The 15,899-nt window shown below is 48.2% G+C and overlaps 2 protein-coding genes across 2 annotated transcripts in view; both read right to left on the bottom strand.

Annotated features, from left to right (window-relative positions):
• Nucleotides 1–15,899, bottom strand: part of LOC142784487 (uncharacterized) — a 443,154-nt gene that overhangs the window by 292,259 nt on the left and 134,996 nt on the right. The window lies entirely within an intron of this gene.
• On the bottom strand, nt 7,181–7,916 carry LOC142783868 (uncharacterized). Its single transcript, XM_075882581.1, has 2 exons — nt 7,742–7,916; nt 7,181–7,365 (listed from the first exon to the last, which is right to left on the bottom strand). The coding sequence occupies exons 1-2, from the start codon at nt 7,914–7,916 to the stop codon at nt 7,181–7,183; spliced, it is 360 nt and encodes a 119-aa protein (XP_075738696.1).

Genomic DNA, 15,899 nt, shown 5'->3' with positions numbered 1-15,899 from the left:
ACAATTCCAAAGTGTAAAAACGACTGTAAAGTACACTTTAGACATCCCTGAGCCTAAATCAACCATTCCTAATCGTGTTAGGTGCCCGCACAAAAAGCGCTGAGGGTCAAGGCGTCGCGCTTCCAGCTACGCAGGCTGTCACCGAAAGCTGCCGGTTACATGTGCACTAGCCGGTACTTCTCCGACTCGCATGTAAGCACACGCAATTTTGAGTAAAAAATTTGGTACGCCTTAGTGAACTAACACTCTGGCATGCATTTCCAGTGGATTGCTTTAGTATTTTATTGTGTGGTTTTTTAGTTGCAGGTATCAATGTAACAGCAAACCTGTGCACTGGCATACCAGATGTATATTGATATATCGTCGCTTGCGCGAGAAAAATACTCAACAATCAATCGTGTTAGAACATATGTACCAAACAAGTCATTATACATCATACGTACGTGTTGACCAGTTGCAAGTACGAAAAGCGACTATCAAAGAGAAAAGATGTCAGGAGCAACAGCCAACAATCTGCTGCTCCTCCAGTCAATTTGAAATATTCAGAGTTAAGATGTGGATTCTTCAAAAAATTTTGCGCTCTTGCCAATATCAACACGTATATCGGTGCCCGGAAGCCGTTCATCATTGTCGAATAAAGACGCATTTGGGAGATGATTCAGACTCCAACCAAATGATTTGAAGAAACCTGACGTTTCGAAACTGACTTGGTTCCTTCCTCAGGGGTGACTGCGGAGACTACGTAGCAGCGACGTCTTCAAAGCACTCATGGATCGGATAATTACCCCCCCCCCCTACTCTCTCTCTCGTTTTACCGTAGAGCGCAGTCCATGTGTATACACTGGGGGAAGGGTTCCGTGAGAGAGGTTGATGTTATGGGCTGTCCTCTGTATGTGCCACGACTCGAGTAATAACCTTCCCCTCCAGTGCGGCTCGCTTTCAAGGATGGCCATCGCTTCGGAATTTATCCGGTGATCCAACGTCTCAGCATGTTCGACGACTGCGCTGAGCTCTTCGTAGAACTTCCTTACAACGTTGGCGTGTTGCTTCAGTCGTTCCGGAAGGTTTTTTGTCTCGCCGATATACGAAGAGGGGCACTCGGCGCACGGAATTTTGTAAAGGGCACTGGGGGCCCTGTCCATTGTTGGCCGGTCTTCCGGGCAGAGGAGGAGGCGGCCCAGCGTACATGAAGGCACGTGCGCGATGCGAACGCCTTCCTTCTTGTAGCACTCCGCCGTGCTCCTGACCGGGCTGCGGAAATTAGGTGCATTTCTCCTCTACTAACCACTACCACCACTTTCTTGAAGATCCGCGCCAACATATCGCTGGTTCCCTGATTGTATGGAACCGGTACGCGTTTTGGGAGGCTGCAAAATAATATTTATTGGAGTTTTCGTATCCTCTGTTGCTCTGCGTGGCAGGTGGTGGCTCGAATGAAGTTTTTTGGGTATCTAATTTTACTGAGGTCCGCAATTACGCGGGCATCCTCTTTCTTTCGCTCTGTGTCATTGGAGAATAAGTTTCTAGCTCTCTCGAGTAGCGTGGTCACAACCGAGGCCTTGTGGCAGGCCGGTTGGAAAGAATCAAATTGAACGTAGCGGCCAGTGTGCGTCGGCTTCCTATTAACGGAGAACTCCAGGCCATCGCACTTTCTTTCCACCTGAACGTCAAGAAAAGGCAGGCTGTGGTCGCCTTCACACTCGGTCATGAATTGTATGGCTGGTTGCACGGAATTCAAATGTTGTCTGAAGTTTCAGGCGTCTTCATGACGCAAAAGCAATCACTAATATAACGCAGAAAAAGCTTGGGCCGGGTCGAGAAAGAGCTAAGTGCTTTCTCAGCTCCTTCTCGCACTCCGCTTCTTCTCGCCACGACCGTGCAAACCACTTAGTCTCTAAACACGCTGCAAAGGGATGAACCGCCCAGGGAATGTAGGCAGTGCGCAAAGTGTTGTTAAGGTCGCTAGCCTTCATCCTCCTCTCCTGGCTCAGTCTTTCCCCGTATTCTGCTGGCGACGGTTCGCGTTGCGTCGCACTCGGAGTGCTCGACCACGGCCGCCTGGATTCGACGATCTAGGAATTACGACGTGGTGCCTGTGTGTACGCTTGCATGAGCGTAGGCTGCTGCTTTTACGTTTCGCTGCAGCTATGAAGTCGGGAGCGAGCCTCGACACGTCACCACGCCACGCTGTATATCCCTGGCTTCAAAATAGTCACGATCAACACACGAGAGCAACAGTGGTTGCCCTTTGTGGTTGCTCCTCAATGGTCTATCTGTTCATCACGCGCACCTATTGGGCTCCGTTACTCATTTTTCGTGTAATTTTGCCTTAGAATGTAGTGGCTAAGGTACTCGACTGCTAACCCGCAAGTCACCAGATCACATGTTCGCTACGGCGGATGCATTTTCGATGGAGGCGAAAATGCTGTAGGCTCGTGTGCTCAAATGGGGGTGCACGTTAAAGAACCCCCGTTGGACAAAACTTCCAGTGCCCTCCACTACGGGGTGTCTCATTATAATATTGTGGTTTTGTAATGTTAAAGCCCACATATCAATCAATCAATTAAAAGAAACTCTGAAATTCAATCGTGATACAAGAGTGTCGCGATAATATACACACAAGTGCCATCTCTGTACTATGTGTTTTCTTTTTCTTGTCTTACTCACACTGCATCCCTCGGACCTTTTCGATATTCACGCAATAGCTTCACAAAACACGAATGAAAACGTTTCAGCATGACAAGTGTTGTCCCGAAGAGGCTGCTTATGTACGTTCTACCAGCCTATATTTGCGGGGTGCCGTCCTGTGAAAACAAAACGACCGTTAAAAAAAACTTTCCACTTCGCTGCCCAGCTTCACCTCCGAGCCCATGTGTCCACTCTCTTGCACATGCCGTCCCTACCCAAAGACAGTACTGCCAAGATAGACAAGTTCTTCAATGAGAACATTGTCTTTTCTCTACGACGCTGAAAAAACCGTCATCAAAAAAGGTTATACGGCCTTTAGCACGGACCAGTGGCGTAATTAATAGGACGAACACCACGCCTTGCCCCTCTTCTTCCAACCAATTTTTTTCTTTTGCATTGCTCACAGCTCCAGAAATTGCAGTCAGCACATTGACCCCCCCCCCACCCTTATTATGAAGGAGGTTCCCACTCCTTCGAAAAATGTTTTCGTCCACAACCCTGCATGAAACCCAACTTTAGTGATCCTCAGATGCAGGCAGACAACGAATTGCTGGACCACCGTCTAACAACCGCAGACAACTGGCCTTGCCGAATTTCTAAACAAGGCCACCGCCACCATGGTGGACAATAACGCGGACTTCAAAAACGAGACGTAGGACGTCATCCTTTTGTGTGTGACGTTTCCAGAAAAGAGGGCTTTAAGAGAACGACACCAACGATACCACATAAGCCAAGCCGCTCAAGGAAAGAACCCGGCAACGATGCGATTCATGGCACATGAAAGTCTCGGTCATCCTGGTTACTTTGAACGCACCAAAGTATCGCGACAGCTCACTCACCTTGCGTATTAAGAACGTGTGGATCACCTACATGGGTCACAAGCGCGTTGACCATGTATAGATTCGTACACTGAAATGCGGACGTGGACTAAGCAATAAACCTCGTTACCCATACTTCGGGCTTCGAAATCAAGTGCCTCGGAATCTCGGTGCTCTTCAGTACTATATAGGTCATTCAACACAGAAGTGACAACTCCCAAATGCGCTGCACACAACCTTAACTCATCCACGTCGTGTGGCTAAGTCGTTTTCTTCGGGTTAGAGGACATCAGAACGCTATTTTTTCCTGATATTGTTATTATTTTTCTTTATTGGGGTTTGCATGTTTCTCTCAGAGAAGCATTGCCCCACACCCGGTCCTTTTCTCTAATCTTATACAGTCCATTAAGGTACCAGCACGCTGACGGAAAACATGTCGTATCGGCGTCTCGCCCATCAGAGTCGATGCTCGGTCTGCAGCGGCACACTGCTCACGACGCCAGCGAGACAGGAGTGGACATCGAAACGCGTTCCGCTGACCGGCTCTTTGCTTCTCTCCAACAGTCTTATATAGAGTGCCTCTTGAGGGAGAGCGGCGTCCCGTCGCTAAAAGACGACTGTCACGTGTGCACGAAGATGATAAAAAACTGGCGCTGGCTGGTTGTTTGTTTGCGCGGCACTTCAAGGCAGCGGCGAAATTAGCTTTAGCTAGTTAACGATCCGCTGGAGAAAGAGAGGAAAACGTCGTCTCACAAGTGGTCGTCGGGCTGCGAAAATGGCCACGCGCCAGTGTGTTCGTATCTGTGCACGTCTAACTACTCCCTTGCGCACACCACCCTCTAATGGTGCATTCAGACGACGGACCGAATCCGGATTTGTCGTGGTTGTGGACGGCTAATCCGCGGATGATCCGCCGGCAGGCGCATCCACACGACGGACAGTGTCCTAGGAGAAAACAGCCGGACAACCCTCGACAGCAGATTTGGCGCTCACCTACGCCCGCTTGCAGCAGACCGGTTTGAGAGTATTCGACAACATGGACGCCACGGCCATGTTGCTGGGCCGCCACGGCCAACAGGAAGCGACGCTTGGCTGCAATGGCTGTCGCGTTGTGTGAAATTGACGAGGACTGTTATTCCTTCCGGAGAGAACGGAGTTGCTGGCAGAAGGACTGGGTGGGAAGGAAAGAATTAGGCGTCCAAAATCTTTTGTACAAAGAGCTCCTGAAAACTGACCACGAAGAATACCGGAGGCTGCTTCGTGTCAGCAGAGAGCAGTTTCTGCAACTGCTGTCACGCGTGGAAACTCGCATACGAAAGAAGGATACAGTGATGCGCCAATCTATATCGGCAGAAACACGGCTGCAAGTCACGCTGCGGTACCTCGCTTCAGGTAGGTGTCACATGATTGCATGTTTTGTGGAAACCTTTGTGCATGCGAAAGAAGCAAGACCAGTGTAGACCAGTTGCATGTGACCGCGTTGCGGCACCCGATTTCTATATATGAACACGCTCTAAATCATATTCAACTGTGTACATGTAACTGTAACATTCAGCGTAAATGTTTCTAGCGAATATTCTACTAAACTGTCGCTATATAACAACTGGATATCATATGTATTTGTACACTTCGTACATTTTGTCGTCTGGCGCAAATAATTTACTATGAAAGTTGCTTTTATTTTTCGTTGCAGGAGAGAGCCAGCATTCGCTCAGCTGTAAGTTTAGATTGGGCCATTCTAGCGTGATTGACATTATTTATGAAACGTGCCGTGCCATCTACGAAGAGCTAGGAGGAGACCTCATAAGAACACCCGGAACCGAAGAAGAGTGGAAAAATGTAATGGACGGCTTCAGTCAGAAATGGAATTTCCTGAACTGCATTGGAGCAATTGATGGCAAACACGTGCTCATAAAGAAGCCGCCGAAATCGGGAACAATTTACCGCAACTACAAAAAAAGTTTCAGCGTTATTCTTTTAGCCGTCGTTGATGCCGATTACAAGTTTTTGTATACTGATATTGGTGCACCAGGATCGGAAGGAGATGCAGGTGTCTGGCAAACGACACTCCTGCAGAAAGACATAGACAACAAAAAAGCAGGCCTGCCAGAACTTGTAAAGGTGGCTAGTTCACCGGATGTGCACGTTCCACCTGTTTTCATAGCGGACGACGCATTCCCCATCGGACAAAATTTATTGAAACCTTAGGGGGGCACAAATCTAACAGAAGAAAAGAAGATACTTAATTACAGGTAAATCATATTGCACATGATACAGCACATATCACGTGAAAGCTTGAATTGTCAAGGTGCATTTTCAGAGCTACTAATATATCAAAAGTTTCATAGCTCGTAGTGTTCATGTTATGTGTTGAAATAATTATGGCAACTGCCACGTCTGACTTGATTGCATGTATGCACTTATGATGTCAGCAACCTATACTATGAATTGGGACTCCAAATATTCAGTGAAACTTTAATTTCTGCAATCCTTAGTAAGGCTGTTTATTAGCATCCTCATAATGTTTTCCCTGCCGTGCAATTTTCGATGTGGTCTAACATTTACTTTTTTTTTCAGGTTGTCCAGGGCCCGCCGTGTAGTTGAAAATGCTTTCGGCATATTGGCGAACCACTTCTGGTGTTTTCACACAGTTATTAATGCATCGCCAGAGAGGGTGACTGCCATCGTGAATGCGGCATGTGTGCGGCGCAATTTCCTTGGCAGTGATATGAGCAGTGCGCCAGACTCATGTGCCGAAACAAGCCCAGCAGTGTCAATGCTATCCGTGCCAGCAGCATCGCGTGGTAGAATTGGTGCAGTTGGTGCGGCATTGCGTGATAAGCTGTGCTGTTTCTTTAACGACAAGGGTGCCGTACCATGGCAGTGGCAGTCTGCCCACTTGGATGTGAACATCTACAGGAGACCCCGGCAGTAAACACAAGTGCCAGCATTAAAATAAAGTGTACATTTATTTGCAAACGTATGTTATGGAAGATCCATGTAACTATCCATAAGTCTCAGTATTTCTGCTTGGCATGAAAGATGCCTTTTCTTTGGGATTGCGCGCATACTTGCAGCGACAAGCATCCCGAAGTGATCACACGCATCGTCAGGCTGCGGAGGTTACGTTGCCTGCATATTTACAGCTATCTTTTCCAGCACTTTTTGCCGCTCTGTCCACATTTCTTCTGGCGGCAAGGATTGGTTCTGTCTTGGTCGTTTTTTGCTTGCAGCTTGGACAGTGTTGGGAGTACTTGGTGTGGAGAGGATAGCAACAGGGACACACTCTATAGTGCAGTTTTCTTTGTCCACTGCAACAAACTCGTCAACTGTGGCATCCTCATCCACTGCGGCCGGTTCCGGTGCCTCACTAGCTTCAGAGAACACAAGAGGCTGCGTCATAACGCACACCAGTCACAGCAATGATTAACCAAAGCGTATTTACAGCGAAAAACGAACAACACTGTTTTACTGTAATTACATTAACGCTTAGTAGGACCAAATGCGCTCTGTTGACACCTGATGCACCCGAATGGGTCCAGAAAAACGTCCAGTCAATATTGAACACATTTAACCTTCCTGAAGGGGACAAGGTGCAACTTAAGCTAAAATTTGAAGAGAGTGGTAACGGGTTGTCACCTCAAACATACCATTTCTGTTTCAGCAATATTTTGCTAATCCTGGCCCATTATTGAACGGCGTGGTTTAATTTTCGCGCCATCCAGAAACTTCAGCGCTTTGTAATATTTCCAGCGGCCTATGTACACGTCGATGGCGGGTTGGCCACTTTTTGTGTGGTCCGCTTTTTTTCTTTCCAAGCGGTACGTTCTTCGCTTATTGTCGAAGTACCTTTTCAGCCCTTATGCGAAAAAAAATAGGGAAATCATTAACACTAGCGCGGAACCATACAATGTTGTCACTACTGTGACCTAATCACTTCTGGCAGCCTGGACCCATATTTTATAGTGATTTTTTTATCAATGCTGCCTTTTTCTACTTTTCATGCTTCGTTAGTGGTCAGAGATACGGTCCACCCACACTATTACGGTCGTAACGCTATTAAATTGACTGAGCGAGGAGTGGCAAGAACAGCTTACGTGTGAGCAGATGCACCACTTTAAAATAAGACCCCTGCATTAATTATAACGACATACATGGAATAATACGTATGTTGTTTTAGGTTACCTCAATATTGCGTAGCCTTTACAGGCACTAGAATACACAAATGTACTTACCGACGGTGTAGGGTCCATAGGTTGGCCAATTCTTCTTCATGTCTTCAACAATGTGCTCCCAAATAGACTGTTTTTTGACAACGTCCGCATAGTCTGCGCGGCTGAGGTCCCGCAAAGTGGGAAACTCTTCCACGATGTGTAAGAAATAGAAGGTGGCATCATCACACAAATTCATTGCGGGGTATAACTGAGAGATGACACACGCTGGCCGACGTACCTATCTTTGTCAAAATGCGCCTTCTCGTATTTGGCTGGTCAGTTGTGACCGGTTTGGTTGATGTCAACCGGATGAGCGAAAGAATAAACTAGACAGGTTTGCGTAGAAGCCTAGCCTGGCCACCACTGCACGTACCACCGGCCCGAAGTCACAGAACTAGAGGACTATTTGTACGTAAGCGCCTGCTGGTATTTGGCGATTGCTCATGGGACAGCCTATTCCCTGAAAATGTTCTTACAGTAACATTGTTCACCCACGTGTGGCTTTTGTTAACGCGTCTCCCGTCCTTTTTTACAAGCGGTATGTCGGGGTGGCACAAGTTAAAATATTTCCCCACCACGGGGAAAACACAGAACAACAGTGTTATTGTACATGAGCGCCTGCTGGCGTTTGATGATGGCAGATGTGAGCCTATTCCCTGAAAATTTTCTTACAACCACACTGGTCACACACGTGCGGCACTTCTGAACGCGTCTCCCGTCCTTTTTTTACAAGCGGCACGTCGCCTGTACAGAAGTTAAAATATTTCGCCACCATGGCGGCTCAGAAACTCACTTGTAAAATGACGGCGGCGACATTTTCCTAACCACCAAAAATAACTTACGCGTATTTAATCACCTGAGAACAGAGCACCCCGAAAACTAAGTAAACCATGCTCAAGCGTAGATAATGCCGACTGGTCATGCAGCTGTCCACGTGCCATGGAGGACATGCCACGAGCAGACGAAAAGTGTACTGGTTGCCACCGACCCCAAGCTATTCCGCTGAAGTACCGGCTCTCCCCCGCCAGAATCCCGATGTGAGAAACAGGTTGGGTTCATCCGTCTGCGAGCCGCGCGGACGAGTCGCGGACGAGGGGAATTGCTGATGTGTGGTCACGTGACGCGCCGTCCGTCCCGCCACATCGGGATTTGGTCCGTCGTCTGAATGCACCATAAGGACTGTGAAACATCCAGATTTACTAGGAGCCATCCACAAAGATTACGCGTACCACGGCCGCTGGATGAAAGAGCGCACGGTACGGCCTGCCTCGTGGAGCGACTGTCTATGGGAGAGTGCGTGTCAGCCGTAGGGTCAGTTGCGGCCGCTGCAGCACGACGGGGCGGCGACAAGAGGGACGAAGAAACAAGTGGCGACGGCTCCCTCGGGGCAGCAGCCGCAGCAAATTAGCTGGTGGTTGACACAACATGACCCACTCAGTTGTTTAATCAAAGTTTTTTAATCTCATTTATCGTAGCGATGACATATCACATATTTAGTAGACTATGAGGCACTATCTAGTTTAAAGGCCAATTGATTTCGCCTGTGCGTGCCGAGCACTTGAAGTTTTTTTTTGTATTTTTTCAGAGCCAGCTTCTTGCTTTGAGGCTAAAAGAAAAAACCCATGGTACATGTAGCTGAGTCATATCGCACTGAATGCGTGACAAAGCCGTTGTCCTATTTATGAAGATGTCTTAAACTTGCATCTTTCGATTTTTGTGGCGTTCGTTCAGCACTTTCGCATTTTCTCAGCTGGAATGCTTGATAATTTTTTGGACACTTGACAATAGACGTTCATAGTTTTGTATGCTGAAAGCGTATCAAAAACATAATTTGAATAGTTTTTATTTTATCGGTACACGGTAGTGTACTGAAAAGTAATTAGGCTTCGAAAGCTGGACAAAAGTGGTTTCTACAAACATGGTCTCGCGGTCCTCGTAACATTCAGCGGCGAAGCTCTTTATAGCGGCACCCGTTCGTCCCTCGTAGCCGCTGTAGTATTTAAAAAGTATAACATTTTGACCGCCAAGGTGGTGCCGGTGAGAGATTTCGTGTGTGCGTTGTTGAACAACAAAAAATAGTGCTCAATGTACATTCCAATGGCTGCTAATGGAGAATGAGAGACAGGAGCATTCGGCTTTTAGGTAATGCGCACGCTGAAATCCCCATTAGCAGCCATTGGCAAGTACATTGAGCACTACCTTACAAGAAATGGTTGCTACGTTATACTCGCTGGGTGTAACCTCCTTACCTTTAGAAAGGTTTAGAGAGCGTTGAGCCGCAGTTGCATGAATACAATGAAATAGTATATACCATGAACTCGAGGTGTTTAAAGGTGGGAAGTAGACCTGCAGCGCAAGCTGTAAGAAAGTGTGCGTGTGCCACCTCTTGTTTAGTCCTTGGAATGTCCGCTGGATGGCGGTGCTTCTATATAGGGAAGCACTGGGGTTAAGGGACAGTGAGGGCAAAATAGACTTTAAGCGGGCAGAATTAACTAGAAGGAGGTTATCTGATTGGTGGCTAAAGTCAAGGCACGAGTGAAAATTAAACCCTTGACTAAAGTACGAATCCTCAACCTCACTATTTAAAGAAAAAATAAATCTAGTTTTTGGTTCATTAAGTATTGCGGCGTGGTGGCGCAAGCCACCACCCGATATAAAAGGTACAGCGATATCCATCTATCCAATATATTGTTACGGATGTGATGGGTTTATTTACACTGAAAAAAATGTCAGCGCTCTACCGTCACTTCCGAATCACCATTCCTCGAGAGCGTCCGATCTCTTCTTCTTCCTCGCTCTTTCAGTCCGCGTTACATTTCCCACCAGGCCAGACGGAGCTCACCGAGCGAGTAGAAGAAATCGGTTGTTGCAGGGCTTCAATCGGGCAATGTGCACAATTTGCGTCTTGCGCGAACGCCGGTTCTGAGCTGTCACTTTCGCAACAGCGTAAGTGATGTCACTTAAGCACTGAGTAATGACGAATGGTCCTGAGTACTCAGAAAGAAACTTCTGGCAAAGTCCCTTCTTTCGAACGGGCGTCCACAGCCAGACCAAATCACCTGTAGTGAAAGTCACGGGCGGGTGTTTTGCGTCGTAACGGTCTTTCGCGCGAACGTGGGAGGAAAGAGTTCGGAGCCGAGCAAGTCGGCGAGCTCCTTCGGCGCGACACGAAGTCTGCGCGACACTGGCGTTTTCGTTCGTCGCAAAGAAAGTATGGTGTCAAGAAAGCTTTGGAGATGAGGAGCATAGAGAAGAAATAAAGGCGTATAACCCGTGACTTCGTGTTTCGCGGTATTAAAGGCGTATGTAACAAAAGGTAATACGGCATCCCAGTTCTTGTGATCCGCTGCGACGTACATTGACAGCATGTTGATGATGGTACGATTGGTGCGCTCAGTGAGGCCGTTGGTCTGAGGGTGGTATGACGTGGAATGGCGATACTGACTTTCACAAAGCCGTACCAACTCTTTGACAACGTCAGCGGTAAACTGTCGGCCGCGATCACTTATCACCACACGAAGGGCCCCGTGACGAAATCTGATCGAGTGTAGAAGAAACCATGACACATAAGATGATGTGGCAGAAGCAACCATCATCGTTTCAGTATACCGCGTCAGGTAATCTACGCACACAATAATCCAGCGGTGGCCGGTGGTAGACTTGGGGAAAGGGCCCAGTAAATCTATGCCGACTTTTTCAAATGGTGATGTCGGTGGCTTAACTGGCTGCAGTGGGCCGGCCAATGGTGTGGTAGGTTGTTCGTGGCGTTGGCAGACATCACAACTTGCGACGTAGTGCTTGGTGGTCTTCCAGAGTCGAGGCCAGTAAAAACCTTGTCGGATACGGTGAACCGTTCGGGCAAATCCAAAGTGCCCAGACGTGATGTCATCGGGCATGGCTTGGAATACCGCAAGACGCAGGCATTCCGGAACGACGAGGAGTAGTGTGGAGCCAAGGCTGGAGTAATTCTTGCGATATAGTAGGGCGTCATGAATCACGAATGGCGTGTTGCGTTTAGAGCTACGAGCCACATCAATCATTGATTTCAGATCTTTCACTCCGCGTTACAATATGATTAAAAGATTCGAGATGGTGGTACTAGAAGTGTTGAATAAATGGACGAACTAACAGACATTAGGATGCATGGATGAACGCATCAAAGGACGCAGGGGCGGATGCATGGACGATCGCAGGGATGGACGCACGAACAGACGCACGCAAGGACGGGCGCATGGACGCATGGACGGTAACATAGACGGATGCATGGACGGACGGAAGCAAGAACGAATGGACGGACGAATGATTTGCTTCACTCTCCATCATTCACTCCGTGGATATGCTGCCATTTTTTTATTGAAGAGGCTGTGAAAATATACATCATCAGAAGTGGCATTCGAATGTCTTGATATTACACTTTTTACTGGGCAGGTATATGTACTGTCACGTAAGAGTGACAATATATCTGGTGGAGGTGCGGGGATCGACACCCCGCACCTCCACCAGATGTCACGTAATAGTGAGGGTAGCCCGAAGACAGGAGACCAGGAGGCTCGTAGAAATAGAAGGGATTGATTGATTTGTGGGGCTTAACATCTCAAAGCCACCATAAGAGTATGAGAGACGCCGTAGTGGAGGACTGCGGAAATTTTGACCACCTGGGGTTCTTTAACGTGCACCCAAATCTGAGCACACGGGCCTATGACATTTCCGCCTCCATCGAGAAATAGAAGGGAATCCGTTTATTTGATGGACTTGTGCCCACTAAAGGAAAATATACACATCGACTTAGCGGGTGGCGAACAGCGTGTTCAACGGCCGTCGGGGAACAGAATGCCCCACTGGATTGCAAGGTGCGTTCACCATCCGAGATACAGTCGTCATAGCATCTGGGACTATCTCGTAATCAACGAATGGTCGACGTGTGGGCCACGACCTTCGCAGATGAATCGCGGTGCATCCTGGACCATGATAAGGCCAAGTACCGGCGTACCAGCGCTATATCGGCCTGCGCAACACTATCTGCAATACGCTTCGCGACATTATAAATAAATAAATATATATATATATATATATATATATATATATATATATATATATATATATATATTATATATATATATATATATATATATATATATATATATATATATATATATATACATATATATATATATATATATATTGTGAGCTTCATTACTCGTTCCATCTTTTCATCTGTACATACTCATCATCACCACTCCAGTTTAGGTTGTGGGGCACATACTCGAGACAATAAAGAAGAGTCTTGAGAGTACTGGACGCCATCTTACAAGTGGTGGAGAGTGCTGCCCGATTCCTGCGTCCTCTCGCGCTCTCGGACAACCCCAGCGTCTTCTATAACACATCCCTGGAGCTCCGTTCAGGCCGCCGCTTAAACGACCTGGGCTCGGTAATGTCGCAAGCCGACCAGCCCAGCGCAGCAGCTGCGCCACCACTCCCACCGCCAAGAAACCCTTCTCACCTGGTCACCAGCCCTCAAAAGGATCCTCCGCTGTTCGCAGGGCTTCTGGGTGAGGACGTGGAAGACTGGCTCGAGGAGTATGACCGCGTGAGTGCCATCAACAACTGGGATGAGCCTGCGAAACTTACCCACGTTGCAGTCTACTTGAGCGGCGTCGCAAAAACGTGGTTTTTAAACCACGCTACAGATTTTTTGACATGGTTCGCCTTTACGCGCCTGCTCCACCAGATTTTCGCTAACCCGTCAGTATGCTCGTATATTGCCAAAAAAAGGCTTGGTGCACGTGTTCAACGCCCCGGCGAGTTTTACACTTCTTGCACTGAAGATGTTCTCGCCCTTTGCTGCCGCATCGACAACCATATGGCGGAAAACGACCGTGTGCGCCACCTGCTAAAAGGCATTGCGAATGTCGCTTTTAATGCGCTTGTGGGGCAGAATCCCCCGACCGTAGCCGATGTTGCAGCTACCTGTCAGTGACTCGAGGAACTTCAAACCACTCGGGTGCAACCTGATATGCCTGATTTCAGCTCGAGTCAATACACAACAAAGCTGCGTTCATTGATCCGTCCTATCATCCGCGAGGAACTTCATGCACAGGCTTCAGCTCGCCACCTTGATATTCGAATGACACCACCTGCTACTAGTTTACGCGACGTCGTGAGGGAGGAACTGGCCTTGATCACAGGCACACCAGTTCCGAGCTCACATCCCGTGCCCATGCCAAATTATGCTCACGTTGCTGCAACGACGCCTGCGCCCCACCAAAGCCCGGCCTCGATAACTGCCACACCTGTTCCGAGTTCATATCCTGTGGCCATGTCAACTTATGCTCAGGTTTCTGCTGGGACACCTGCACCCCAGCACAGCCCAACTCAGCTACCAGCGCCCAATGTGCATGGTTCGCTCAACTCGTTCGCACCGCGACCACCTTTCCAGCCTTACAACACCTGGCGCACTACACGACCGACTTGCTTTTATTGCGGCATTCATGGTCATATTTCAACGTTTTGCCGACGCCGTCAACAAGACGAAAGACGAAGCTACGGTGACTATGAACGGCACGACTTCTACCCAACTGGACCACCCGATCGCAGACTGTATCAGAACAGCACACGCCGGTCGCCGTCTCAGCAAGAACTTTGCCTCAGTTGGCAGTTCCCGTTTCTCACGTCGTCGCTCACCTTCGCCGATGCGGCGTTCCTCCTCTCCACTTCAATCTTCTACTTTGATTCCCGACCGCCAACTGGAAAACTAAACAGTGCAGCTTCGGCAAGGAAAGCTACATCTTTAGAACTGCGTCAAACTCCTCCAGACCGCCCATCAAGTGTTTTATTGGTGTACGTTGAAGGTATACAGACAGAGACACTAGTAGACACAGGCGCATCACTCTCCATAATTCGTGCAGACTTTTGTGCCCGCTTGAAAAAAGTTAGGACGCCCTACGATGGTTCTCCCCTTCGTTGCGCAGATGCAGTCCCTACTCAGCCTTCCGGTGTTTGTACAGTCCGCGTTTTCATAGATGGCATCCTTCACCACATTCAGTTTCTTGTACTTCCTTTGTGCACTCACACAGTCATTTTACGATGGGACTTCCTTTCTTCGGCATCAGCTTTCATATCGTGTCGTCAGCGAGTAATTCATATGTCAGCTACTGAGGGTTCATCTGATGTCAATTCATACAGCTTCCGTTTTGTTGCTGCCGCGGATTGTTTCATGTCGCCAGGAGATGAACGAATTCTCGCGATCGCTTCGGATACTATAGTTAACGGTGACGTGTTCATTGCTCCATCAGTTCCCTCCAAACCTGCGGGGCTTACCATTGCACCGGGCCTTGTGCGGTTTAACGACGGTAAAGCATTGGTCACCGCCTTGAACCCGATTTCTGCGCCAGTGATGCAGCCCCAGGGCACTGCTGTGAGCTGCTTCGCTGACAGCGAGCCTTTTCGCTGGTTCCTCTTCACGCAGAATCACCGGCTTTATCTGCTACAACCAATATCAAGGCAACCACTGCTGCTTTAAATTCTACCATAGGTCCTCACCTCACTGCTTAGCCATTGAGAGACCTCTTAGACCTTTTCTAAAAGCACAGCTTTTCGTTCGACGTGCATTCCAAAGTTTTGGGCCGCACCTCTGTTGCAGAGCACAGCATTGAAGCCGAAGGCAGCTGCATTGTGTGCCGCCACCCATAGCGTCTGTCTTCGGCGGAACGGCAAATGATTGAGAAAAACGCCGCCGACATGCTCAAACGGGATATTATTTGACCTTCAACCAGCTCTTGGTCGTCTCCTGTGGTGTTTGTCTGGAAAAAGGATGGCTCTGTCCGCTTTTGTGTTGATTACAGAGCGCTCGATAAGATAACAAAAAAAGTTGTATATCCGTTGCCACGCATAGGTGATGGCCTGGACTCCCTATAAGGCGCAGAATATTTCTCCAGCCTTGACCTTCGATCCGGGCACTGGAAAATACCTATGCGTGAAGCAGACAAGGAGAAAACAGCGTTTGCAACACCTGACGGGCTTTACGAGTTCAACGTCATGCTTTTTGGCTTATGCAACGCTCCGTCAACATTCGAGCGCATGATAGATACAATCTTACGTGGTCTCAAGTGGAAAACCTGCTTGTGCTAATTGGACGACATCGTAATTTATTCTTCTACTTTTCCTCGGCACCTTAAGCGTT

The sequence above is a fragment of the Rhipicephalus microplus genome, chromosome 2, assembly GCF_043290135.1.
Source record: "Rhipicephalus microplus isolate Deutch F79 chromosome 2, USDA_Rmic, whole genome shotgun sequence".
Classification (NCBI taxonomy): Eukaryota; Metazoa; Arthropoda; class Arachnida; order Ixodida; family Ixodidae; genus Rhipicephalus; species Rhipicephalus microplus.
The sequence above is the reverse complement of the archived record's forward strand: the minus strand, read 5'-3'. Positions and strand labels throughout refer to the sequence as shown.

What these genes read in the sequence shown, in the direction of transcription:
- LOC142783868 (XM_075882581.1), bottom strand. Translation starts at nt 7,916, where the DNA reads ATGAATTTGTGTGATGATGCCACCTTCTATTTCTTACACATCGTGGAA. An exon ending in CTATGGACCCTACACCGTCG is followed by an intron (nt 7,366 to 7,741) that starts GTAAGTACATTT and finishes TTTTCGCATAAG; the next exon opens with GGCTGAAAAGGTACTTCGAC.